At 47.5% G+C, this 27,148-nt stretch overlaps 3 protein-coding genes across 8 annotated transcripts in view; 1 reads left to right on the top strand and 2 right to left on the bottom strand.

Moving 5' to 3' along the window:
* The window catches only part of LOC132468245 (probable E3 ubiquitin-protein ligase HECTD4), a 59,175-nt gene extending 39,043 nt beyond the window's left edge, over positions 1 to 20,132 (bottom strand). The window contains exons 1-30 of one of the 6 annotated variants that reach the window (XM_060065972.1): positions 19,266 to 20,132; positions 14,739 to 15,277; positions 13,335 to 13,424; positions 13,094 to 13,221; positions 11,877 to 11,985; positions 11,242 to 11,380; positions 10,903 to 11,073; positions 10,444 to 10,636; positions 9,930 to 10,091; positions 9,518 to 9,631; positions 9,277 to 9,417; positions 8,936 to 9,171; positions 8,681 to 8,823; positions 8,432 to 8,502; positions 8,230 to 8,335; positions 8,002 to 8,122; positions 7,463 to 7,591; positions 6,635 to 6,759; positions 6,015 to 6,168; positions 5,819 to 5,916; positions 5,519 to 5,717; positions 5,275 to 5,394; positions 5,071 to 5,175; positions 4,757 to 4,920; positions 3,918 to 4,163; positions 3,025 to 3,217; positions 1,750 to 1,854; positions 1,550 to 1,638; positions 1,257 to 1,429; positions 426 to 561 (exon numbers count right to left, since the gene is read on the bottom strand). In XM_060065972.1, coding sequence (XP_059921955.1) covers positions 426 to 561; positions 1,257 to 1,429; positions 1,550 to 1,638; positions 1,750 to 1,854; positions 3,025 to 3,217; positions 3,918 to 4,163; positions 4,757 to 4,920; positions 5,071 to 5,175; positions 5,275 to 5,394; positions 5,519 to 5,717; positions 5,819 to 5,916; positions 6,015 to 6,168; positions 6,635 to 6,759; positions 7,463 to 7,591; positions 8,002 to 8,122; positions 8,230 to 8,335; positions 8,432 to 8,502; positions 8,681 to 8,823; positions 8,936 to 9,171; positions 9,277 to 9,417; positions 9,518 to 9,631; positions 9,930 to 10,091; positions 10,444 to 10,636; positions 10,903 to 11,073; positions 11,242 to 11,380; positions 11,877 to 11,985; positions 13,094 to 13,221; positions 13,335 to 13,424; positions 14,739 to 15,277; positions 19,266 to 19,415 — 4,649 coding nt within the window. In that variant the 5' untranslated portion in view covers positions 19,416 to 20,132. The remainder of the gene's footprint in view (positions 1 to 425; positions 562 to 1,256; positions 1,430 to 1,549; positions 1,639 to 1,749; positions 1,855 to 3,024; positions 3,218 to 3,917; positions 4,164 to 4,756; positions 4,921 to 5,070; positions 5,176 to 5,274; positions 5,395 to 5,518; positions 5,718 to 5,818; positions 5,917 to 6,014; positions 6,169 to 6,634; positions 6,760 to 7,462; positions 7,592 to 8,001; positions 8,123 to 8,229; positions 8,336 to 8,431; positions 8,503 to 8,680; positions 8,824 to 8,935; positions 9,172 to 9,276; positions 9,418 to 9,517; positions 9,632 to 9,929; positions 10,092 to 10,443; positions 10,637 to 10,902; positions 11,074 to 11,241; positions 11,381 to 11,876; positions 11,986 to 13,093; positions 13,222 to 13,334; positions 13,425 to 14,738; positions 15,278 to 19,265) is intronic. The other 5 variants (XM_060065974.1, XM_060065975.1, XM_060065977.1 and 2 more) reach the window with 5 other exon arrangements.
* Positions 1 to 27,148, top strand: part of vps33a (VPS33A core subunit of CORVET and HOPS complexes) — a 366,247-nt gene that overhangs the window by 311,005 nt on the left and 28,094 nt on the right.
* On the bottom strand, positions 19,788 to 27,088 carry LOC132467476 (group 3 secretory phospholipase A2-like). Its single transcript, XM_060064789.1, has 5 exons — positions 26,473 to 27,088; positions 26,061 to 26,193; positions 24,983 to 25,117; positions 23,909 to 24,384; positions 19,788 to 19,804 (listed from the first exon to the last, which is right to left on the bottom strand). Exons 1-5 carry the CDS (start codon positions 26,993 to 26,995, stop codon positions 19,788 to 19,790), a joined length of 1,284 nt encoding a protein of 427 aa, XP_059920772.1. The 5' UTR covers positions 26,996 to 27,088.

The following is a 27,148-nucleotide window of genomic DNA, read 5'->3' as shown; positions in this document are numbered from 1 at the left end:
GACCAGGAAGGAAACCAAGGGAATGAATGAATGAGTGTGGGGGTTACTACTGCATCCATCCATCCATCTGTTCCATCCTTCATTCATTCGCTCAGTCATCCATTCATCCATTAATTAATTAATTACGGTAATTAATTAATCCATCCATCCGTTCATCTATTTGGTCATTAATTAATCTATCCATTCATTCATTCATTCATTCATTCATTCATCCATTTATTCGTTGGTCCGTCCGTTCATTCATTCACTCACTCACTCATTGATTAATTCATCCATCCATTTATTCGTTGGTCCGTCCTTTCATTCATTCACTCACTCACTCATTAATTCACTCATTCGTTCATCCATCCATTCATCCTTCCATTCATCCGTCCGGTGTCACCGGGGGGGATCAGAGGCTGTGGAGCCTGGGTTCAGAGGCTCACCGTTGGGGCGCGTGTGTGAACTCCAGGTCCTGGTTGGCGATCATCTCCAGGTCGGAGGGAGCGGACATGCTGCGCAGGAACACCGGCTGCTTGGCGTTGGGGACCCCCGTCTTGCTGTCCGACACCGACTTGGAGGCTGAAACAGGTGAGCAGGAGGAGGGTGAACGGGGTCAGCCGTGTAGGGGCGAAGAGGCTGGGTGCTACTAGCTTTGACCATCCAGGTGTTGAAGTTGGCGCTTCACGATGAAGACGAGGCTGGCCTCCGCAGCATTTGATTTCAACACATGGCTGTGGCCTTACGTTGTTTCTCTTTTGAAACTGTAGCCTCTCAGAAAGATAACTATGTTATTCTGTTGCTCTCTTCGCTCTCAAAATCAGGAAGGGAGATAAGCAAAAACATCTCTCCTCAGAAAAGCCATGTCTGAAAGGCTTTCATTTTGTTATTCCGTCTGTGTCAAATAAAAGGCTATTGATTGCCCCATCGATTGCTACTCTTTCCTTGGGTGCCGCTTTTGAAATACTGCAAAGACTACGGCACTCCCTGCCGCCTCACAAACTGAAACTCTTTCCCCGAGCTCTGATTGGCCCTTTCATTTAGTAGTTTGGGGAGAGGCTTTCAACCGTCAAGTAACAACTGAATTAAGCAATTACTCTTCTGTGAAAAGTTCTCATCCGCTGATTTTGTATACAATTGTATTTAGGTTGTATTTCTTTTTGTATCTCTGCACAAATTACAGAGGACCCGACCTCGTGGACCTCCTGACAGACTACGGGCATGGAGGACGTCATTAAGGATCGGGGGGGGGTTGAGGAGGAAGGAGGAGGGAGTACCAGGCCCTGGCGTCCCGGCTGGCGTGGTGGCCAGGCTCCTGCAGTGAGGAGCGATGGTGACGTGGAGGAGGAGGTCGGTGCGGTTCATCAGGCTCTTCACCAGGGCTTTGGTCTTGCCCAGCGGCGCGCTGCTCTTCAGGTGGATGGAGTTCACTTCCTGGAAGAACTTTTCCCTACAAGAAAAAAAAAAAAAAACACAAAAAGGTGTGTCTTACAACACGTAGGGGACTGAGTACAACTCCGTGTGCAGGGGCCGTTTCCCAGACATAGTGGCCGTTACGGGAATTAATTACCTCAACGCCAGGACGACATTCTCCAGATCGCTGAAGTCGAGGGGAACCTCCTTCAGGGAGCAGAGTAATTCCAGCTCCTTCATTTTGTTCTGGTGATTAAAGTAAACACAGTGAGTCACAGAGGCACACAGGAGGCCGCCCCCCCCCCCCCAGAGGAGGAGCTGCAGTACATGCTTAGCCGAGAACAACAGATTGTGTACCTCGAAGAAATGGTAGTCGTGGAAGAAGGGAGCGTTGTTCTCCAGCTTCCCCTGCTGGGCCTCGTCCACCTCGCTCTGCCACTTCTGCTCCAGCTCGGCCACACACTGGAGGAGACACAACGCGAGACATCTCAGTACGCAGGGGTCAGAGGTCGCAGGGGTCAGACTAGCTCCTTCTGGTGGAAGCCACTCGGCCCACTGTGATACGGGTTGGGTCGTGCTATTTTAACATAATGTCTTCCACAAGTACCACACCAAGCAACGGATGAATAATGAAAAAAGAAAAATTAGCATTAACTATTTTATGCTGGCTGCCAAAAGGAAAGCTTCGACGTAAATAGGCTCAGTCCATTTATCTTCGGCCTAACAACATCCCCAAGGACTATATTAGTTCCAGAGAATATATCGGTCTGTTAGGACAACACTTAAATATGTATGCATTAGCTCGACAAACACGTAGCGTATTCAAGTTTGCTTGTAGCTCAACTGACCTCGTCTCTGACTATGCGGTTGGAAAAAATAAACCCCATTAGCCTCACATCCATCCACAAGTCAGGAGTGGAATGTCATGGCAATAATGTTAATGATAAATGGACTGCATTTATACAGCACTTTTCTAACCAGTGGCCACTCACAGCGCTTTCACAATATTGCTTAACATTCACCCATTCATACTAGGGCTGAACGATTAATCAAATTCAAATCGAAATCGCGATGTAATAGAACACGGTATGTAAATCGCAAAGGCTGCGATAAAAAATAAATAAAGTGATTTGTTACCGTTACTGACTGGAAAGCAGTATGATTCATTTATTTTTATTTGACAATTCAAGAGTTAAATAAAGAAGTTTATAATACAATGTTGTGTTGGTCATACTAAAGAATGATGATTTATTTCTTTTTTTAGTGAATAATACACAACATAAGGAACTTAATATATTATAAAAATCGCACATTAAATCGCAATCGCAATATTGGTCAAAACAATCGCAATTAGATTATTTCCCCAAATCGTTCAGCCCTAATTCATACACAAATTCACACACCGACAGCGGTTTCAACCATGCAAGGGGACATCCAGCTCGTGGGGAGCAGCTAGGGTGAGGCGTCTTGCTCAGGGACACCTCGACCCTCAGCTAGGAGGAGCCGGGGATCGAACTAGCAACCTTCTGGTTACCAGCCGACCCGCTCTCCCTCCTGAGCCACATAATGTCTACGTCAGGAGGGGCAGTCCCCCCCGCTATCTCCTGCAGACGCCCATGGGCGGGGTCCTACCTGCAGCTGGCGCTCCATGGCGTTGATCTTCTTGAAGGTCTCCGTCATGATCTTGCACACCAGGTCGTACTCCTCGGCGTGCTCCTCGCGGTACTGGTAGTTCACCAGGGACTGCAGCGCGTCCACCAGCGTGAGGTGCTTGATAACGCAGGACACGATGACCTCCTCCATCACGTCGGGCCGGATCACCTCCCTGGGGGACGAGACAACCGAGAGGGGAGAAGGGGAGATGCCGTGAGGAAGGGGATCACCGCACGAGCTTCGTTGCTTTCTTTGGTGAGGGAACTCTTAAAGTGCGCTCAAACCAGAAATGAAGGCCCCAGTGCGAATTCATACAGTCAGTGAAAAAACGTGAACAGAGCATATCAGCATTCAATCCCTGAAGTCAAGATTGAACCACAAAATGAAGGAGAAAATAATTGCTGCCGTTTGCAGACTCCTGGAGCTCTATAATATCTACATAATATCATATATAATATAATATCACAGGCAAAAGCTGTGTGCGCCTCCGGATGAAATTATGAACCCGTAAACGACGGCGTTGGGTTCTCCTACGTCTCTTGTACTTCCAAGAGACGTAGACAAGTAAAGACTCGCAATGGGGGTTATCTCGGCCATGGTTGAGAAGGAATCGGCAGAAAGAAATGCTGGCGTTCACAAGAGAGCGCCTCCTCCTCCGATAATCTTCAAAACACTTCAAATGATTTTAAGTTTGCGCAATCAAACCCGCACGAGTTTGATTGCACAAAATACTTTGAAGTTCGTGCAATCAGACTCGCACGCGTGTTCTGAAGTTCATGCAATCAAACTCGCAATCGAGTGTGTTGAAGTTCGTTCAAACGAGAACTTTCGCGAAGTACGCGTATACAGAACCGACGGACGGCGGGTCTCACTTGATGCTGGGGCGGAACTGCGGCCTGGCCCTCCCCGACACCTCCCTCAGCCGACCCATGATGCCCGGGGGCAGGCGGATGCGCGGCAGGTCGAAGTGGCTGCCCGACATGACGGCGGGCGGGGGGATGAGCACGTCGGAGGGGTAGGTGAACTCCCGGTCCTCGTCGATGGTGAGGGGCAGCGGGGACGGGCTGGGCGTGAGGGCCGGGGAGATGGCCCCGTTGGCCTCCACCTGCCACTGGCACCTGAGGAAGCAACGCGGCGGCGGTCAGACGGTGCTGCTGTGTGAGGAGCGGCAGGAGCTCAGGAGGTAGAGCAGGTTGGCCGCTAAGCGGAGGGTTGCGGGTTCGATCCCCTACTCGAGTGTCGAGTCGTCCCTGAGGCAAGACGCCTGACCCTGACTGCTCCTGACGAGCTGGCTGTCGCCCTGCGTGGCTGACACCGCCGTCGGTGTGTGAATGTGTTTATGAATGGGTGCAAGTCACCTTGGACAAAAAGCGTCAGCCTAAATGTAAATGTACATAGCAGAATACTGGCCATCCATCCAACATCTGCACAACAATGCTGATCCATGTTGGAGTACATATTGTTTTTGCAACCTCCCAGTCAATAAAGGCTTTTTAATAGCGCACCGCCTCAAATCCCTGGGCCTAGATTCATTATCATCAAATCTTTTTGCGGTTATAATTTTCCTTCCTCTTTTCCCGAGTGACATTCCCAGCCAAGCGCCTCAGGGGTAAAGGGGAGCAGCAGAAGCGCTCCTGCTCGCTTTTCTCTCCCCCCCCCCAATCCGACATCACAGCGCATATAACACACCATCGTGCGTGTGAGTTATTACCTCTGGAGCAGCTTTGAGCAGAGCAGATCGTGGCAGGCCTCTTCCTCCCGGGTGACCTCGGGGCCGTAGTACAGGATGCGCAGCATGGAGCACGCCAGCACCGACAGGCCCAGAGCCAGGTCTGCCAGGAAGGGGAGGCCCCCGGAGACGTCCTCCGATGACTCCTGCAACACAGCCGAAAACAAAACGGCGCACTCAGGGAGAGGCCCGGGCCTCGACGCGATCGCGTTACGCAGCGAAGCTGCCGCAACAATAAAGCCGAGAGGCGTACGTGCGCTCGGAGCACAGCGGGGGGGTGAGGGCGTGGACCCTACCTGGGCCCGGACCGTGCAGGAGAAGCCCCACATGGCTTTGTCCGGGGTGTTGTGTTCGCGGCCGCTCCGCATCTCGAACGAGAACGTCACGGTGTCGCCCTCGACCTGCAGCGGAAACAGTGTTATGGCTCTGGGTGGTCTCTCTAGACGTGTGTGTGTGTGTGCGCGTGTGTGCGTGTGCGTGTGTGTGTGTTTTATGGGTACCTTGACGAGGTCTTTGGGCCACCCGGTCCCCAGGACACTGCGGCTGCCGTACCCCAGCGTGTTCCCCCCGTACTCCGTCACCTTCCGGCTGTTGGTGTTGGGACCGGCGTAAACGACCAGCTGGAGAAAAATAAATAAATTAACATAGACGAAGCTCAAGTCACCGCGACACAACCCGTGTTGTACAGACAGTGCAAAACAGTGCAAAAACAACTTGGGACACGCCCTCTCCCGCCTCCAGTACCTTGTCGTAGTCGTACTGCGAGGAGCACCGGGAATCGAACCTCAGGTACAGGCACCGCGCCCCGGGGATGTGCACCGTCTCCTTGAACTTGTAGTTGTCCCGGACCGGGTGCACCGTCTCAACCGTTTTCCCAGCGGCCCACGGGGTCGGGATCTTGAGGCCGGTCAGGAACCCCGGCTCTTCCCTCTCATCCAGGATCCTGGAGGGGCGGAGTCAGGAGTGGTCACTTTGACAATTCAGACAAAACAGGACGCCTATGGAGGTCGACAGGAGGCACACCTGTAGGCTATCGGACTGTACCTGTCTTCCACCGGACACGCCTTGGCCCCTCCAGCCAAGGACCCGGACGAAGGTCCCTCCGTGAAGAGCGGCGCCTGGGTCTTCAGCAACAGCGCCGTCTGAAAACACGAGAGGCCATTAGACAACATCGTGGCTCGCTTCCGAGTTACATTTTTAAACGGAGACGTTGTCCATGCGCTCGGGAGGGCCCACCGACCTGGCTGGTGTAGAGCACCAGCTGGACTAGCTGGGGCATGAGGGCGTCGGCCAGGGTGAGGGTCTGTAGGTTGGGGTGCATCAGCGAGGTCAGCAGCACGGGCAGCAGGTGGCCCAACATGGTGGCCTTGGTCACCTGCTCCAGACCTTTTAGTCTGGGGGAGAGGAAAGACAACACAGCATTTGAACTTACCTGTCGATTGAGCCATGAGGTGGGGTGATGCCCGGTTAGAGGAGTGATGAATAGAGCTGGGCGATTAATTCTTTTTTAGTCGTAAAAAAGAATTGATGGTCCATCATCGTTTTTTTAAAAAGAAAATCTGAAAAGATTATTATTTTTTTTATTAGATTAAAATTTCAATATGGCAGCATATGCTGAAAAAAGTGAGCGTTTCGAGTTGGGCTAAAGTCAAATTTTGTTTTTGTTAATCAACCTTCAAAAAAGATCCAAACTAAAAAAAAACATTAAATCGATAATCAGGTTTGGTTTTAAAAAAAATCTGAGATTTTATTTTTAGGGCCAAATCGCCCAGCCCTAGCTATGAGTTGGGAGGATTTAGGGACAGGGTACGCAGCGTGTAGGGGACATGTGGAAAGGCGAGGTGTGAAATGGGTTCGCACCTGGTCTCCCGGTCAGGGATGTCACTGTTGATGAGGGCAGTGGTCACCTGCTGTAGGGTCTCCACCGCCTCGTCGCAGCCCACCAGGATCTTGGTGGAGAGGGACAGGATGCTGTTCTGCAGCTCCTGGGGTCCACACACACACGCACACCCACGCACACACGCAGAGAGCAGGCCCATACTTCCATAACACTGCCTCCATGGATTTCCCAGTACAAATATAAAAGCATCTATTTTTTAATTCCATAAAGGATGCAAATAAAATAATAAAAAGGTTATTATGATTAAAAACAGGATTTGAAATGAACAGCCTTTATTTACAAATCCTAATTTTCACAACTTATAATAACCCTATCAAAAACGCCTTGAATATTAGTTGTAGTGGAAAGCTTGCCAATGTAATAAATGCAGATTTAAAAGTCTACCTCTACCACCGTTATTCTACTGCAGACAAAATAATAAGTCCAAAATCATACATAAGTGATTTTAATTAAAACCAAAGCAAACATATTGTAGTTAAGTTTCACTATGCTGCTTCACGGAGTTAAAAAAAACAATTACGTTTAACATTTAACTGGAAAAGCTAAGTTAGCGGCAAAAGCTAACTTAGCGGCAGTAGCTAACTTAGCGGCAGTAGCTAACTTAGCGGCAGTAGCTAACTTAGCGGCAGTAGCTAACGCAGAGAAAGGGTAATAAACACAAGCAAGCTAGCACACCGTGTCGTGGCGGCGCATCCATGATCCCAGTGTTCCTGAGGGCCTCGGTCACACGGGGCCCCACATGGACAGACAGCGGTAGGTAGGGGGGGGTACTTAAAGGGTGTGTTTACCTGTACCTTCACGGTTTCCCCCTGCAGGGAGCTGTCGCTGTCGTCCCCGTCGTCGGGGCGAATCAGCACCGTGTTACTGAGAAGGTGGTTCTGGACGGCCATGAGGTAGCTCAGGCTTGGCGAGACCACCTGGGGAAGGGGGGGAGGGTGCGAGGGAGGGTCCGTGGGGACAGGAGTGTGTAAGGGGGGGGGGGAATAAATTGAATCACAGAGAAAATGTATAGCAGAGACTTCAACTGATCTGAGAGGGAGCAAATGATAAGCGTGATGATGGTACCGTCCTACGGTTGACAATATAGTGTTTTTGCAAATACATTTGCATCAACTCGGTTCTGTTAAAAACAAGGGCAGACACCGACAGACCTGTAGATCCCGGATCCCAAACCAAACCTACCGTTAAACCACACACAATGGAATTTTGTCGCAACATTTATAGAACTAGCAACAAAAAAAGATCACAATATTTACAGAATTGTAATACATAAAAAAAAAATTAACATCGAATGGTGAGGTCCCAGCCGATTCCCCGCTTCCCTCACCGGCACAGTGGAGAGCAGCTTCTGGAAGTCGTCACGGGCAACCGTCTGACACTTGGTGATGAGGAGGCAGGACTCCCGGACCACCGTCTTCAGGATGTAGTGGAGCAGCTCGTCGTTCAGCCTGACACACGGAGATGATGTCATCAGACGAGGACACTTGAGTTACAATGAAGCCAGGTTGAATCATTCAGAGCACTTCTGAATGAGAAGAGGGGCGAGACTCCTGACCTGTAGTGGTCGTCCTCCTCACTCCCGAATCGATTCTTCTGCAGCTGCTCGGCCAAGTTGGTGAGGATGACGTCACGAAGCTGGGAAAGACCGCTGTTTCTCTCGCCTGGAAATGACCCAAGGTGCCTCGCGCTTAGGAATCAATGGTTAAAAAAAACACTTGAACTAATGTCTTTTTAACAACAGCCATTCCTCAGCTCACCTTCTGTCAGCACCAACTTCAGCAGTTTGTTGAGTTCCGCCGGGCCCTGGTACAGTGTGTTTAGGCCCGAGCTAGAGAGATAAAGAGATAAGGACCAGAAGTAAACACAAAGAACAGACCCTTGTCAACCTGAGAGTACATTTAGTGTGGCGGCCCTGGATACGGTGTTGCTCGATGTCCGTGTCCCGTTGGTTCGGGACACAGACGATGATGATGATGATGATGATGACGATGACGCACGGGGCTCACCTGATAGCCAGGCACACCTCCCTCTGGATCTCCGCTCCGATCTGATCCACCGGAGCCATGAGCAGCTGCCACAGCAGCAGGCCGGCCCGGCGCACGCTGTCGCGGTTCTGCTCTGACTGGGGATTGAAGAACCTGAAAACCACCTGCAGAGAGAAGCAAGAACAAAGCACCGTAAGGACCCACACCCGGCTAATAAACGGAGAAACCCTCTACGAGTCGTAAGGAAGAGTGCAGGGGGGGGGGGTTGGGTCTGACCTGGAACACCACCAGGATGCAGCGGATGATGCAGGTGTCGCTGTTCACCATGGCCTTCTCCATGATGTCGCAGATGCTGCTGAAGTGGCGCGCCTCGATGGGGTGCTGCTTCCCCAGCAGGGCGCCCAGGGGCAGGCTGCCGCTGCTGGCCGCCAGCAGGTTGAGCTGGTGGATGCACATGGCGCCCACGTGGTGCAGCAGCTGGTTGACCACCTCCGAGGTGGCCACGGTCTCCTCTGTGAGGGGCAGACCCCGGGTCATTGCGGCTCACCAACCCTCCGAGTGCGATTGCTTTTATGCATGAAGGGCGTGTGTTCTAAAAGGGGTTCCCAGGGGTCTACCTTTGGGTTCCTGGATGACGTGGCTGACTCCCAGCCTTTGGCACAGGTGATGGAAGGCCTGGTTCCCGGGGTTGAACCACTGGTCCATGTAGTCGCTGGAGGTGGTCCACACCAGGTTGTTCAGGGCGTCGTAGCAGGCTCCTAGAGACATAAAAGGGAGCGGAGAGCGTTGGCTACATTGAGCTCCATCACAGCATGGCTGTGTTATCCCTGTGGGTGATGCGTCGGAGGTGCAGCGTACCCAGGCCGGCCACCTGCGCGCCCCGGCCCAGCGAGCTGCCCGGGGCGTCCATGAGGTCAGCTCGGCTGCTGAACTGCCCGTCTGTCAGGTTGAAGACCAGGCTGGAGGCTAGAACTGGGTGCGACGAACACATACAGCTCGTCAGCCATCTCAGAGAATTCAAGAAGTAAATCATATAATATTGATGCAGAATTAAAATGCGATTCCTTTTTCGTTTCAATTAAATACATGTACAGAAAACAGTGAATACATTGAATGCAGGAAAAAATCATTTCACTCTGCCGCTTTTCGGAATTTGTTTCTCAACATTGACATGCTTGTGGAACCGACTATTGTATTGGTTGCGGGATTCTCCCTTCCTGCCAGATGAACCCCCGATCGTACCGTTCTGCGTCGTCCGTGTCGATCTTACTTTTGAGCGACGAGAGGCCGCTGGTTCCTCCGAAGAGCGAGCGGGTGGCGGAGCTCCCCGACACGCCGGGCGGCGCGGCCAGCATCACCAGATACGTCCCGCACACGTACATGGGAGTCCTCCTCAGCGTCTTCAAGGGGAGTCCGCAGCTGGTGTTGACCGCTGTGGGAAAGTTTAAAAAAAAAGAAACGGTTAATCACTCTAGAACTCCCAGAACGGGATTTCCCCTTCCACCAACACAACACGACGGTAAAACGGCTCAGCTCAGGAGGTCGATTCGGGTCGACTTGTTACCGGAAAGGTTGCTAGTTTGAACCCTGGCTCCTACTAGCAGAGTGTCGAGGCGTCCCTGAGCAAGACACCAAACCCCAACTCCTCCCGACGAGCTGGTGGACTCCGCCGTCAGAGTTTGAATGTGTGCCTAAACCGCTGTCGGTCGCTTTGAATAACGGCGTCTCCTAATGCCCTCGATTTGAATGTAGATGTAAATGTAAAACGTGGCGGCCTTCCGTACCGGACTGCTCCTCCTTCACCGTGTTGGTGATGGCGGAGCCGGTGAGGGCCGCCAGGGTGGCCGAGTGCGACGCGCGGAACCGCGACATGCGGCTCAGCAGCAGCTCGTTCAGACACTTGGAGGACTCGCCCTCCTTGCGGGTGAGGATGACCCGTTCCTGCAGGATGTCCGCCACGCACAGCCCCGTGTCGGTCTAGGGGGGGGGGGACGAGGGGGAGGAGAAGAAGGTGAGGATGATGAGGCTGTGAGGTCAACTCAGTGACGACTCTCTGGAGTCACTTATCCCTTTGATCGGTTAGATTCAAATCGGACAGACGGATACCTTACGACGCGGCCGCCACAGTCACCGAAATAAGTGTAATAGCAAAGTAAAAGTGTGCAATATCCATTGTCTAATGCTGTAAGTGTGATCGTTTAAGTATATACTTAACAAAATAGACAGTGCCGCTGAATACCCACCGCTAAATGAAAGACGTCCATGAACACAGAATGGCCCTTCTGGGTCTTCTCGTTGAGGCTGCCGGGGGACCAGATCCAGTACAGGTAGGTGCCATCGGAGCACAGGTGCAGGGTGGTCATGCTGCTGCCAACGGGGAAGTGGTGGGCTGGCATGGCAACGATCTGGCACGCCTGGAGACGGACGGCAAATATGGGATCGTAAACACAGAAGAGCCAGCATAATGTGTGGTGGCGATAAGTATGTTGGCGTGACTTACACTGGACCGGATGCTGTGTGATGGAAGGGAGCGTGTGTGTGCGTGCGTGTGCGTGTGCGTGTGTGTGTGTGTGTGTGTGTACCTGGAGGGTGAATGGGTCGATGAGATGGCACAGCTGATGGGGCTTGGCGTCGAAGGAGGTGGGCCGGTGGAGGAGCCGGCCGCCACCGAACACCACCCAGCCCGGCTCCAGCTCCTCGTTACGACAGTACACAAAACCTCTGTTGGCGGACACACAAACACGCACACGCACACGCACACACGCACACGCACACACGCACACGCAGAGCAAATGATGCACTTATGCAGGGTGGTTGGCTGGGTATTGATCTATGCATGCCCTTTAATGCTGCCATCTTTTAGCTGTAGGCAGGAGGACAGGAAGTTGAACAAACGCTCGGGCTTTGCGTAGGAATATGTTGTTGAAATTTTCAACACCGTGATCTGAAAATGTGTCAGTATATAATAAACTTAGCATCAGGAAGTTCGTCCATGTCAATACACTCAGTTGGAGGAAGCTTTGCTTTGCATCATAAATAAAACACACAGAGCAAATGTCTGTTTAGGTTGCCAATGCCAGTGTGATGTGTGAGGAATTAGTAGCATCCATGTATAGCACACTGTGTGTGTGTGTGTGTGTGTGTGTGTGTGTGTGTGTGTGTGTGTGTGTGTGTGTGTGTGTGTGTGTGAGAGACAGATAGTGGGTTCTCCCATTACCTCAGCGTTCCATGTAAGCCAGAGCCCAGCTTGCTGAGTCCTCTCCCGAAGGAGTTGGTGGTGTACAGATAGCGGCCGTCCGTGGCCAGGCAGCGGCCCAGATCCGTGTCTGCAGAGCCCACCGAGGAGGCAAAGGTTAGGACAGACCAGTGGGTGGCAGCGAAGCAGAGCGAGACACTCACAGGGAAAAGATAAATACATTAGTGTGGATGGGGATGTTTGTTTTAGTTTGTTAAATACTATCGTTAATTAGGCCGCATTTGTTTCAATTGAGTTGTCCCGGCAGTGTTTTCAGTCCAACATTGATTTTCACTTGGCCACTTCCAGCTTTTACTTGACTTCGTTAGCCACCATTTGGATAATATAAACATGAATGAAACTATAAAGCCTACAAGAAGTAAAATAGATGACTTAGGCAGATAGTGAGCATTGAATGTAAAATAGCACTGTGATTGGCTCAGGATATAGCCTATGAGGCCCAGTGAATCAGCAGCATTATGAGAGATGGGTTAGGTAAGATATCACAATTTGGCCGAAATAAGATAATTATGCTATGAGGCTAACAATATAGGAGCTCTTTTTACAGTAAGCGTTTTTAAGGCAGATTTATTTTGCGGTGATCCCACCAACATGAGTATACTAGCACATGGAGAGTAGAAATGTCCTGCGTAGGCCAGCCTTACATCAGCACTGCTCTCGAGATACATCTTTCGCACGCGGCACCGATCTGCTTGCATAGGCAGCTCTACAAGGTCAGCCGATCGATTGTTTGAGAAACTGAGCTGCGCCTCTGGTTCCCTGCTCCATCCCCTCAAACCCACGCAACAACAGCCACATGTCTGCCCCGGTTTCAAACACCAACCCAGCCATGGCTAAATGGCACATTTGACCCATAAAATGTACCAAATATAAATGCAAGAAAGTAGGCTTATGAATAGGACCAATTTAACGTTTTCCTCTCCAGACGAGACATACTTTTTACTATATATAGAAACTGAGTCTGTGTGCACTCCCGATTTCTCTCTACAATCATGTTCCCCGGTCCTGTGGTTGTCGTGTAACCTTTACCCGACCGGAGATGGTTGTGTGAAAGCTAGCAGAAAAGTCATCAACAGTAACAGAGAGGGAGAGACTGTGGCTGAAGCTTCCCCCCCGGGGGACGCTAACAAGGCTATGGAGCACGGGGACACACCGGGACACTGGGAGGGGGGACGTACCTTTGCTCTCGGCAGCCCCGGCGCTGCTGTCGGGCGTGGGCAACATGTCCTCGAATCCCCACGACACGCTGTGCTTTCCCCCCAGCAGACAGGACGGGGAGCCCGGCCCTCCCTCCAGAACCAGCAGTCTGAAGTAGGACGAGAGACCAGAGTTGTCCCACATTCAGGAGAAAGAACCAGCGCATCGGGGTGCAGCGGTGTGGTTGAATGCGTTCAGTAAAGCCAACGTTAAAACGCGCACCTGTAGAGAACGTCTGCGACCGGGAGCTGGCCCAGGTCGGTCTGCTTCTGGAGCAGGTGGACCGTGTGGATGAAGGTTTTCAGGGATCCCCTGGAGGAGTTACACACACACACACAGAGGAAATAGGGCAGTAAGTCCAGAGCTGTTCAAAGCGCACATCTCAGGGTATTTCCAGGGAGACGACAGGGAAATACTACCATAATAATATGGAATGTACAACAAGGAATGTAGTAAAGTTTCCGCCGCCTATTAAAGTGAAGTGAAGTCCCTTTTCTACCGGGATGGGGACCATGAACTTTGCCAGGATTTGAGGGAAGACACTGGGTTGATTGAGAACAACAGAGATATTTATAAAAAGATTTGCTGCATCTTCTAGGATATCTATCCTAGATAGAATGTTCTGTTTTCTAGGATATCTATCCGAGACATCCCTGAAAATGTAACATTCTGTTATCCGTGAAATATTTATATGTATGGATTTCTATATATATACATATATATATATATACCCACTATGTTGTAATGTGTATTATCACAGCCATTTTAGTTAACACACAGTTCCAGCACAGGTATGTGTACTGCAGGCGGGCAAGGCCAGCATGCACACCGTGTGGGAAACAAGCTAATCAAAGGAGTCGATTGACCACTTTGGAACAGTATGCTATGTATAGCCATGCATGTTTCGCTTCTTCAGCCATGTGAGTCATTATCCACATGCTTGAGAGACTGAGGGTGAGACAGCCTTGAGTCGCCTGGGTCCTCTCCACCTCCACACTAAAGGAAAGCCTAATTAAAAAAAAAAACAATCGAAAGCAAACGGTGCATCATCGAAAGCTGGGGGGGAGGGGTATACAGTAGATAGCTCTTTAATTAGCTCCCACTGTTGCTGAATGGGGCCGTGGTGGGCTAGATGCTTCCCCCCCGACAATGGCAGCCCTAGCCTGTACAGAAGCTGGACAAAGAGTGGCGAGTTCTGGTTTTGACAAGTCGAGCTCGGTTGTCAACAGCAGAAGCCGGTGTGAAAACACGAGCGTGTGACACACGACAGGGAGGGACTTTGAGTGGCTTGGTGTGAGGGGGACTTTTAAAAGAAAAACAATGGGGAGGGGTGGGTATTTTAGGATCTGATTGACAGTGTTGGTAGAAGTTAATCGTCACTGATAAGCGCATCACAAAAGTAATATATAAGCAAACCTTTAACATTTAAAGTATGTCAGCTGACTCGATTACAGTGCATGTCTGACATGTTGTCTCTTTCAACGCAACCACACTTCGACTGCCAATAACAGTTTCTCATAAAACCCTAACACCCAGGATGCATCTGGTCGGTTGATGCACCAATCAGGGGCTCAAGGTGTGGGTGGGACCCAGAAAGCATCCGTCCTTGATGTGTCGTGGCCCTACCTGGCACAGGCCAGCGCCACGAGGGCGGCGGCGGCGTTCTCCCTCTGCCTGTGTGCGTGGAGGGCCGGGGTGTGGTAGGCCTCCTGCTGGCCCCCGTCCTCCAGCCAGGAGCAGAGCAACCCCTCCAGGCCGTTGAGGCAGTCGGACGGCTCCTTGCTGAGGCTGAGCGGCTGGCAGTCCCGCAGGCATCCCAGGAGCACCTCGGCCGTGACGCCGCACAGCGCTGGGTCGCTGCGGCTCTGCGACTGCAGCAGGGGGAAGACGAGCAGCAGGCCCACGCGGGAGGTGAAGGGGGCCTGCTCCGGCTGCTGCAGCAGGCCCTGCCTCTTGAGCAGTGCCAGGGCCTCCTCGTCGGCCCCGCCGGCGCCCTCGCGCTCCTGCTGCTCCTCCAGGGCCAGTTGGCGCTGCGCCCCCCAGAGGCCGCGCAGGGCGTTGAGCCGGTACTCTAGCAGACGGGCGTACGCATTGCTCTGGTTGCCGCAGACGGCGCGCAGACGCTCTGCCAACTCCGCAGGGTTCTTGGTCTCGAAGGTGAGGATCTGGCGGAGAAAGAGCGGGGAAGTTAGTTTAATAATTATGCAGTCTGTAACCCTCAGATTAAGTTAAATGTGGTATGTAACGTGGAATCTAAACTCATGTGTTCATTACACGATTACAATTTTGCTCTGGTGTGGTTACACACATGTTTGATTCTACTATGTTATAGTGCACAGTCAGACAGTCAGATAATGTGTCTGTCAACACAATTCAATACAGAGGAGAAGCACAGCTGGGGTCTCTGGTTCAATGACATAAAGCAGCTAGCTTTGCTTGGGTTCAAAGTTCAAACTATGAACATCTGCCTGAGAATAGTTCCACAATAGCAACCGGGCAAATCAGTATTCAACCGGGTAGTGTACAGTAAATGCTGCCATGAATCAGAAAATGTAATTTCATCCCATTGAACTGGCCACTGGAACCGAACTATGGCCACCAGGGCCAGGGGATTATGTATTTTTTTAACCCCATTTAGCACGGTTAAATATCCCTAGTCTTCAGGGATATGTAAATCAGGCATGGCTAAAAATAGAAACATCAATTTGAATTTCATTGATTTCTTTGAAAATACCCGTGGTCTGGTGGGCCCATGTTCGAATCGAATAACAGAGAAATTCCAACGCCTTGCGTTCACAGATCCGTTTGAAAAAGATCTGGTTGGTCCGGGACAGCAAGACACATCGAGCTCAGCCTATCACGAGGGAGAATGATGTGCTACCCATGCACTTAGGCAGCATTTGAGATATCGATTACACTGTTGCCCAAGAATCCCAGACCAGAAGCAAATAGCCATTATACAATTGAGCAGGCACAATCTATATTGATTGTAGATCAGAAATGCAACTAATATTACAGTAAGAGTCATTCATTGGATGCTGGGGCCTTTTCCACCATGGTCTACAGAAAGCTAACATTGAGAGGATATTAATAGCCCGAGTATCAACTGTACCCTGCTGCTAGTGACTGGGAGACACAACTCTGTCACTTCACACAAAGCCAAGGTGTAAGCCTTCATCAACAACCCCATTGTAAAAGCCTCGTACAACAACCTCAGGGAGCCGAAAACGAATGAATGATTTCTGCCTCGTGAAGAAATCATAGAAGCCGTTCAAGATCTGTTTGACATGAGACCTAAATACGGTCTATTTATGACATGAGATTTGGGACGGCAGTAATCGGCAGCTGAAGTTGACCCAAGGAATATACAGATTATGCTGTTTCAGTTTCATTATGTTGCTGCATCTACTAGTCCCCTTAATCATTAGACAAAAAAATAGGCACAACAACACCAGGCTACAGTACATGACGATGTTCAGCTGATAGATATTGTGGACCGAACTCTATATTTAGAGAGCCGCCAGTAAGCAGCACAATACTTAACATAGTAAGCGGACATGGATTTTTGTGGAGTGGGTTGAAGAAATGGAGCTATATGAGACCATCTCACTGGGGAGCCTTCCCCCTCCAGACTTGGCTCCATGGACAACAGAGCCTGGTGGTGTAGCTGGCCGGCGGATGTGAGATGGCCCAATGCTACGGCAGGATCTCCCTCAGGGCCCGGGCGAAAGCTCAACCGCTTCGAGTCTCAACAGCAAGCACAACTTTGCGGCCAAGTCTGCTCTCAAGAGTTGCAGGAGTATCATGTATCTCCCGCCTTACACGTCCCTTCCAGGAATCTCTTATTTACTGGGTTTTATCTTGCTTTTCAGATTGTATTATGACTTTGACTGGATCGTCGTGTGACATGCCTTTATAAGTCTCTTACAAATACAATGACTCAGTGGCCTGAAGGATAACAGCTGTGGGGTTAATTGAGTCAGCCCCTGGTCCTTAGGAGTTAAGAGAAGAGAAGTTATATTGCAGAATCGCAACCAATTGAATTTGACCAGTCATGCGCACTTCACATTTTACAAACGAATCCAAGCACGGTTTAAGTTGATTAGGGCAATACCCTTGGTCCAGTTTGGATACGCTCGCTGTCTACTTGAAACATTCCACATCAAGGCTTGGAGGAGGATGTGCTAAGGCTCTGGCCTCGCTGTAATGCGGCTGGAAATGTCTGGTAAATAATAATATATTGCGTCATACATGGCCGACGCTGTGACACGGTGCAATTTCAGCGGTTTTACTGCTGCTTTTAATAGATCAATCACAGCAAAGCAATATTCAAGTCAATGAAATATTGTTAAATTTGATAGATCATTTTATTCATATTCCAAACAGGGAATATCAGATGTAAGAAACGCTTATTTTGGTCGACATTAATATTTTTTTGCCCTAAATAAGGAGCTTATGGAGCAAACATGGAAAGCCATTCATTCGTATCTCCTAATCAATAGAATTAGTTACTAGTAGCCTATAAGTAAACATACATTATCGTGCGGCAGCCATCAGTTTATCATTGACTGACCTGTTTACACTCTTGTTTGGCTCATACTTTTAAAAGTAAAAACCTAGTGAACTAGTAAACATGTATTCCTGTGGAGCAGTCGTCCCTATTAGGCCTTTGTTTGCCCTTTTGTTTGTGAGCCAACAACACTGAGCAACACTGAGCATGACCACATACGCTGTCCTTGTGTAGCATTAAACAATAATTCACCTCCTATTCACTGGGAGAAAACAGCTTCTCTGTGTCAACCGGATAATAACCACGAGAACACAAACCAGTCTTTTTCGCTCGCCAAAACAAACACTACCGCCCACCACCGCCATGGTGGGTGTCTTTCCCTTCTTAATGCATGGAGAATCTAGTACTCGCAAATCAGATATGAGTTGTGGCCACCCAAAGGAAGCACTATAAGGCCCCTGCAATGACTTCAGTACTATACAAGCATAGTGTCATTGCGTAAGCCAGGGAAGACAGACAAATGCGGAGGGCAGAGCAATTCTTTTGATGGAAGCAACAGACTAGCCTACTCCGAAATCATTGAATTAACATTCTAGGAGACAGAGCAAACCGGAGTCTCACTTCTGCCTCTGATGATCTCTCACAGCTGCAGAAGACTCTTGGACCTTCTCAGAACTTCTTTCACTCATGGCTCGGATGTTTACCACACCACAAGATCAGGCTGGCTCAACACAGGATCAAGAGCCTTGTCCCCGTCACTACTTGTGGGGAACGACCTCCTATCACAGTGGTAGCCGGGATTTGGCATCTAAACCCAGGTCTACTTTAGATAGGTGGTCACTGCCAGCAGGGATTTCTGTTTGTGGTTCATGAGAATGTAGGCGTCTCAGTGACCAATGGGTTGTGTTAGCTTCTAGTGTGAAGCTTAAGGGGCCAGAACTAATTTCATGGTGATATTAGGTGGGGTCAAGAACTTGGTAGCTCGGTTACTGAAGCAGTTCACTGTTGTCAACAGTCACTTTGACCAAGCATAATGAACATTTGCTCTAACGCATTTGTTTCTTTGACATACATCCGTCTTATCTAATGTTTTAGTCCTGCGTATTGTCAACCAGGCACTCAAGATGGATGTCTACCATCACTGACACTCTGTACATCCTAGAAAAGCTACTGAAGGGGTTCATATATTCAGACAAGCTTTTTTACTGCTCTAGTGGGCAGACCAAGGTTCCTGGCTTCATCGAGACGTTCTCAATGGGCTGTGGAGGGTAGGCACAAACAATAGGCTACGTCTGCAATGGGCGACGTCCCTTATGTTTACTGCACTGAGCCTGAGGTCCTCATGGTGATGCTGCCCAGCACCAGACAAGCTTGTATACTGCTCTAGTGGGCAGATCAAGGTCCTGGCTTCATCAATGGGCTGTGGAGGGTCTGCACAAGCCATAGGCTAAATCGGCAAGAGGCGACGTCCCTTCTGTTTACTGTACTGAGGTCCTCAGGGTGATGCTGCCCAGCACTGGCTACCGTTGCCACTGTTGATCGGACGCACCACAGCACGCCCGACTCACCACCACAGAGCGGGCAGCGGTGTTGGTGGTGTCACGATGTTGTGGTGTCACCGTGTAGTGTGGGGGTTCACTCACCTCCTGCTCGGTGTCCCCCTGCTCGGACACTCCTATCTCACTGGGTAGCTCAGCCAGATCCGTGACCCGAATGAGTCCGTCGTGGAGGAAAATCGTCTCCTCCTTCACAGAGAGCCATTGGGACGAATCGACCGCACCACCGGAGCTCATCGCTCTCTCCTCCCTCGACAAATGTACCAAAAGGGTCGAACATTAATGATTCAGTAGACTGGAAATGAGCAGAAACGCCCCGGCTAGCGCGCACTGCTAGCTGTAAATCCACATACTCGAGTCTCAGGTTTGCTTGAAGGACCACCTTTGTGGGATGTATTTCGCTGCTAAAGAGACACCTCGTGTGGTCGTCAGACCGAGAACAACAGCGGACAGACAGCTCTCCTCATGGAGCCCGGGTTGTCATCAGGTGCTGACAGCAGCGAGCAGCAGGCAGACCCTGGTTAGCCTGGTTAGCTTGGTACGAGCTAACGCGTCTGCTAACGTTACGGAGTGGGCGTGACACTCGTCATAAACCCGTTATTAAAACGTCTACGCGAGCGTGACGACTGGACGCGAGGATCACCGCCGGTACCACGAGCCTTCCCGGTGTGATAACGGGCACGGTGGTTCCGTAAACTGTCCAACCTCTGTATCACTCGTTGGACAAGATGATGAGTGCCTCCCAGCTGTCAGTGCGACGCCATGTTTCCAAGGCCGTCTAATTGTTCCCGGCATGCACCGCGCGGAGGACTAAGCTGTCAGATGTGTATTATTATGCATCAGTCATTAATTGGAGTTAATTGGATTATTCTATGAAATACAATTCTGTTTTCTTTTCCATACCTCGGAGTGTCTGATCCGTAAAGAAAACACTTTTCTAAGGTGATCACCGTTAGAATCTATTTCTGGATCATACAAGGATATCTGCGTTGATTGTAAAGAGATACTAGGGCGCCATCCTGTGAACATGCGTTGTAATTTTCCTTAACTTCAGAATATAAATATATGCATAAAATGGATGATTCTCAAGTTGTACATGCGTAAAAATATATATATATTATGTTGGAATTAATTTCCCAATAATTATAACATGTAGGCCTATGTAAGATATGATACAAATAAAAACACTATTATGTTTCATGAAATTGACATACAAAACAACCAAATGTCGATTGTACAGTTGATTCTATAATATTTAAGGTATTGAAATGTGCAGTCATCTGCTAATGCCAGGTGCAACAGTTCTCAGGCATCGCTTGAAAAAGCGAACAGGAATCACTGTCTTTGTATCTTGGAGAATCCTTTTCTGTGCAGCTGTGTCCTTTTCCAATTTCTCCTCAAGCCCTTGAAAGGCAGCAGGGGCTTGAGAGAAGTATCCATCGCATCTTGACGAGAATAAAAGATAAAGCACATATTAGGTTTTAGACTAATTAAAGATTTACATAAAAATCGAGTCGACTCAAAGAAGAACCACACAATAATATTGATTAGACCTTTTTCGGTTGAGGCATCGTTTCTGCATTGGCAGATCAAAGCATTGCGTGGAGACGAATTCCACCAGGAGTGAGATAATTCTCTGGGTTGCCTTTATGTGTTCCAGCTTAAAAGTCAACCTGGAAAATATCAAACGTTATGCAAGGAGGTGTAGGAGGTAAAAAGGAGCGACCTTTTCTAACCACAAACGTTAGTAGGCCTATGTCTTGTGATATTTTTATTTTTCAATGCCTCACCGAATAATGCAATCACAGTGGTAGACAATCTTTGACTCTGTATTCTTCAGACCATACTTCTCCTCCAAAGCTGGGATTCTGTATTTACATTCATCCAAAACTTTAAGAACAGTGCAATGGGCCATTCTGCCTGTAGAATACAAAAATGAAGGTCAATTGTCTTGCAAATGACCAAAGCAACACGTCAAACTTCTCCCTATCCCTACTCCCTTGAATACAACATTTAAATAATTCCTGTAGCTTTTACTGGGATCAATGGCAGTTAGAAGTAGGTGGGGTTGAACTTTGTTTCAATTGACATATTAGTATTATAGCGCCTTGCAGATTCTTAACAGTTATATTATATTGCAGGCTTGGCACATCGTTCACATGACAGAGCAGGCCTACATAAGAAGGGTTTCTCCAGCACCTGCTAATAAATCAGTGTCTGCAAGTGCTTTATTGGCATTCCTTGGAGGGTTGCCATTATCCCAGAACGAGTCTTTATTTCCACTCAGGATCCCAGATGTTTTTATTCCCGGAATCGTAGAAGGGAGACCTGGTGGGGTCTCTAGCGTTGTAGTTGACGCTGCCGCGGCCGTTCTATGGGGCCTCTGTTTCTCCCCGGTTTTCAGTTGCCTTGGTGATCCAGTTTCAACTGTCAAGGGTATCGTAGTAGCTGCTTTGTGAGGCAGTGCCGTTTTTTTTGTGCAAATAAACAAGATTAAAAAAAAAAAAAGGCAAGAAGATTTGCATAGACATACATAGATGCACGGGTGGGACAAAAGAAACCCCGAAGGGCTTATTAAGGATGTCCACCTGACATTAAAATACAATAAGGTAAAGAAAATAAAGTAAAAAAAAAAAAAGACAAACAAAAGTAGAATTATAGAGATAAAACAACTACAAAGTCATTTTACAAAAATGAGAATACATTTGAGTAAAAGTAAGAAAGCAAAGTAAAGATGTAACTAACAAGCAAAAAGACAATACAGCATACATTCAGTTTATCATATTATCATAGGCTTTTAAAATTAGGTACATTTTAAGGTATTTTTTGAAAGTAGCTAAAGATGAGTGTTTACGTAGAGTAGCTGGAAAACTGTTCCAAACGACTGGACCTCTGTCCCTAATAGAAAACTGTCCCAGATTTGTTCTGAAAAATTGCCGGTGAAGGAGATCTACAGATCTGGTCTGATGACTATGGATCTGTGACCTGGTTATAAAAAAACTGTTAAAAGAAGAAGGAAGTAAATTATTGAAAAACTGGAAAACAAAAGTGCCGATCTGAAGAGTATTCACATCATATATGCTTAGCAACTCCAGATTCCGAAATAATGAAGCACTATGAGCGTCCCAACTGGAGTTGGTTACAGATCTAACAAATTTTTTCTGTAACAGAAAAATCGAATTTACACTGGTTTTGTATGTACTAGCCCATACTATATTACCATAGGATATAAAGGGATAAATAAGGCAGTAATATAAATCCATACAAATTTTCCTTGACAGCACGTGTCTTACCCGTCTAATAACCCCAATGTTTCTAGCCAATTTATTGGACACCTGTGATATGTGATTTTTCCAATTGAGCTTATGGTCAATAAAAACCCCAAGGAACTTAACATTGGAAACATTAGCAAGTGCATTGTTCGCCATAAAAATTGGCTGGATAGGATCGGATAGAATAATATTTTTAGGCTTAAATATCATATAAGCACACTTCGCTACATTAAGGGATAATTTGTTGAATTTGAACCAGTTATCCAGCCGATCGAGTACGCTATTCATTCGATCTATCAACTTGTGTTCATCTTTATCGGTAATGAAAATATTTGTGTCATCGGCATACAAAATAAAAAGAGCTTCATCAGATATTAAATGCAAATCATTAATATAAATAAGGAATAAAAGAGGTCCAAGTATGGAACCTTGAGGAACTCCACACTGTAGATGACTGTAAGTCGAGTTAGCTCCATTCCATACTACATACTGTTTCCTGTTGAACAGATAACTTTTAAACCAATTAAGCTCAGTCCCAGAAACCCCATGAGCCTGTAGCTTAGTTAATAATATATTCGGATCAACGTTATCAAAAGCCTTGGATAAATCAATGAACACTCCAATTGTGAGTTCCTTGTTGTCCAAAGCTGTAGATATTCTGTTAACTAATTGGACCAGGGCCATAGAGGTAGAATGTTTGGCACGGAAACCAAACTGATAATCATACAATAAGTTATTATCTTTAAGATGTGCAATTAATCTATTATATACAATTTTTTCGAGAATTTTGGAGAAGCAAGGTAATAAAGAAATTGGTCTATAATTTGAAAATAGTGATGGATCCCCCTTTTTAAATATGGGAATAACCTTAGCCCATTTCAGTTGGTCTGGTACTACACCAGATTGAAGAGAACAGTTAAAAATATGACACAGTGGTTTTACAATGGTGGGGAGACACTGCTTCACTAATTTCATTTTGAGATCATCAAAACCAGCACTTGTTGACTTTAGACTTGATACAATATCCCATATTTCTTTTTCGTCCACAGTAGAAAAATTAAACATTGATTGACTGGAAGGAGGTCCTGTACTGTTAGAATAGAGTGGTGTTAGAGGGATTTTTGCAGCCAAAGCGGGACCAATATTGACAAAATAAGTATTGAATTCTTCAGCAATTTCAATGGGATCCTCAATACTAGAATCGTTATTATAAAATATGCTCTGAGAATTATTTTTTGATGAGGGTTTGTTGATAACTTCATTAATAATGGCCCATGTCTTCTTCATATCATTTTTTGATGTATTCAATTTCTGTTGGTAATGATTTCTCTTAGATTTTCTCAACATATGGTTGAGTTTATTTCTGTACTTTGAATAACCCTTCCGTTATATCTTATGTTGAATTGTGTTAATTGATTTATGAAGCCAGTTTGTAAAGTATATATAAATTTTCTGTACTTGATGTAGCCAAGCTTGCGTATGCCTCCCCCAACCCAGCAGCAATATTTTTACTACCTGAGACGCCAACCCCAGAAGCAACTCTGGTGGTTCCCGACTGCGCTCTGACCCGCGGCCTCTTCGGTAATGAGGTTGCAGGAGTGGTGCGTACCCCCGATGGGGTCTGCTGCTTTGGGACGGATACTGTCACATGTTGTTTCCTGCTTTTGCGGCAGGCTTTCCCCTCCCTCCTCCTGGGTTGGAAAGTATCCCCTCTCGGTGGCTCTCTAGGCCTACACCGAGCAGCTGTCGGAGCAGAGGTGTCTGTGGGTTTGACCTTGGGTCTCCTCTTTGGGTTCGTCGGTAAGCAGCCCTCTATGCAAGCGGCGGGGACACCTTTGCTGGGGACAGCAGCAGGTTTGCTTGTGACGACTGATGTGTTGTAACTCAAAGACTTTTGGAAGACAGCATAGGGGGCCTCTTTGGAAACCTTGCACCTATTAAGATTAAATATGGATGTCTGGTTATTGTTTGTTTTGTTCTGAATTGTTTTTATAGCTTGCCTATTGCATGTGTAAGGACAGGATTCAAGATTGGATTACATTTCTGATAAAAAAAAAAAATCTAAAAACATAGTCTTGTAAGAGCATGATTAAGGGTTTGGTAGGTGCAATACAAATTTTCTTTCTTCTATAAAACAAAGTTAAATTTTAAGGACTCAAAGGAATGTACGCTATGTGTAGCCTGCATAGGCTGGCACCTCCAGGCATGTAAATACAAGACCATTTTTAACACTTCACACAGAAATGTGAACGACTCTGTCGTTGCACTGTTTTCAAACGAAAATCACAATTAGCGTTTTGACATGAACTGCAATGCAATCCCAGTGCACCATATAGGAAATTCCATTACATACATTTGATAGAATTGCATTTACCTATTGTAAAGAAAGTGTCATAAAATATTGCATTGGCATATAATAGAACAAAACAATCATACAAAAATGCAACACAAAAAAATGACTAATAAGAAAGTAGAAAAGCGACATACAAATAAATTAAATATTGTCAATGTGTGGACAGATATGTTCCTTACCTGCCCCACCAGGACTTTTCCGTGCAGTGTTTCTGTCGGACGAGGTTGAAGCAGGGCACCCTCAAGATGTTGAAGAAGCTGTAGCCCACCATGTCGGATATGGTGTCGTTCACACCGAGGAGACACTGTCTGAACCTTGCAGTGGGCAAAGAAGGACTGAAGTTACACAAGAGGGCATGCAAATAACATTACAGGAAATTGTTATTAACCATTTAGCATGGATCATTGCGCAGATGGCTTCATCCAAGTCAACCTAGTGTGAAATCAGATGCAGGTCATTAAGGAGTACATGGGGGGTTCGGCCTACTTATGCCTACCAAGATGGCAGAGGACATGGAGATTAAACCGTTTAGCTCGGAGTGGAAAACTCCAGTAATACTCTATCGTGCTCTGAACAGAAATACCATGCAGACCAAAGGTATCGGGATGTTTTATTTAATACATACTCCTTGTGTCAAGACAGTTAAGTATCACTATTGTGATTCATAGAGCATGTGTCTTTTAGTAACCCAAAAATGCACTTTCAAAATGTTCTTTGAACATTTAATAATCTGTGCCAAGAAAGAGGTTCTGTACAGCCTTTGAATATATATAGGCTTAAGTGGCTATTCAAATACACTTGATATTTTCCAACCCATAGCAAACTGCAAAATGACATCCTTCATGTTTTCTCTCTCGACATGAAATGAAAAGAAACATGAAAAGAAAGCGAGACTGCCCTTCAGCTTTGAAAGGACTTGGATAAGTTTCAACTTTAATGCCGGAAGAAAGATATATAATTTGTGTAGATTCAGAATGAGGATAATACGGTTTAATGAATTAACATTAATCATCAACTGTAATATATAGGCCTATATTTTATTTTATTAACTGCACTTTTTTTCTTTTGCATGGGTGTCTTAGGAACTGGGATAAATCATCGAGTCTGATACAAATATCGTGATACTCAAGCTTGGTGAAACTGCACTTTATCCAAATTAGCGAAGCTATAGAAGGGGAGCTGAATGGTTGCTACCAGAGGATTCTCTAGGGCGCATCCTAGCGAATAGACGCTCATAAAAGCTCAACACAGACATACCTTTGGTCGCAGTCACAATGTGAAACGGTAAAAAGGTTGGTGTTGAACATCCCATAGTTCACGGTAAAGGAGCGGATGATATGCACACAGTGGTCGTGCTCACGGCAGCATTTGTCCGCACTCTCAAACATTCCTGGAGTGGGAAACATGAATAACCTCAATGAATGAGTTACTATGGATTCCAAATGTCTGTATAGCCCTATAAATATATGATAATAGGACATATAGTCATCATAGTAATAGTAATAATAGGTCAAAGTATACTATTTTGAAACAAACGATATATTTGTTTAGCTTATTTTGAGTGAAAATCGATTGTGACATCAGGCACTGTTGTCACTATCAGTATTACTTCTATAACATCACTATTATGTACTTCCCTGTTGTTGACTTGATAAATGATTGTACTTACCTAACTGGCTGTACTCCATGGCGCTGCTTCCAACACCACACCACAGAGTCCCTGGGAATAACCACGAGCGTTTTCTCCTCGAAATCACCTCGGATGTTCTGGAGGCTGGATCCCATCCATCGGCACGATCTGTTTTCAGAATGACAGACACAGGCTCTCTGGCAACATCCGGCGTGCAGGGATTCGGAGACAGCAGCAGCGCGCTTATGTTGAGACGACGGACTGCTGCGTCTGTCTGCGCGTCTGGTTTTTCGTTGCAGAGAGAGAGGTATTCTTCAGTGATGGAAGGGTTGGAGTTCACAGAGCATCTGACCAGTTGGTTATGCTCGGTCCACACGGAGAGATATAACACGAGGTGGCCCAGTGGCGCCCTTTGGAGAAAAGTGAGGCGCGCGTCGTGCCCCTTCCCTGCAGCGGAACTTAGGGTTGGACAAAAGTGTCCAGAAGTCGTCCCGTCTGCCGAAGTAGCATGAGCAAGTAACGATAAGATGAGGACGACTGAGAATAGGATTTTGTGTATCATTTCAATGTAGGTCTGTAAGTGTGCCAGTGCAACTTAAACTTGGTCAAATGGTCAATTGACGACTATCCCCAGGAAGCAACGATTCAGAGTGGTTATAACGCCCCGTGCCCACTACCTCCGTCAGTTGACCGTTGCCCATTGACTTTGAATGGG

This window comes from Gadus macrocephalus, chromosome 11, assembly GCF_031168955.1.
Source record: "Gadus macrocephalus chromosome 11, ASM3116895v1".
In the NCBI taxonomy this organism is placed as follows: Eukaryota; Metazoa; Chordata; class Actinopteri; order Gadiformes; family Gadidae; genus Gadus; species Gadus macrocephalus.
Note: the sequence above shows the minus strand (reverse complement) of the source record. Positions and strands in the feature narration are given on the sequence as shown.

Coding starts and splice junctions, on each gene's coding strand:
- LOC132467476 (XM_060064789.1), bottom strand. CDS start 26,995: ATGATACACAAAATCCTATTCTCAGTCGTCCTCATCTTATCGTTACTT. Junction 26,194..26,472: donor CATGGAGTACAGCCAGTTAG/GTAAGTACAATC, acceptor TTCCCACTCCAG/GAATGTTTGAGAGTGCGGAC. Junction 24,385..24,982: donor GAAAAGTCCTGGTGGGGCAG/GTAAGGAACATA, acceptor TAATCTTAATAG/GTGCAAGGTTTCCAAAGAGG.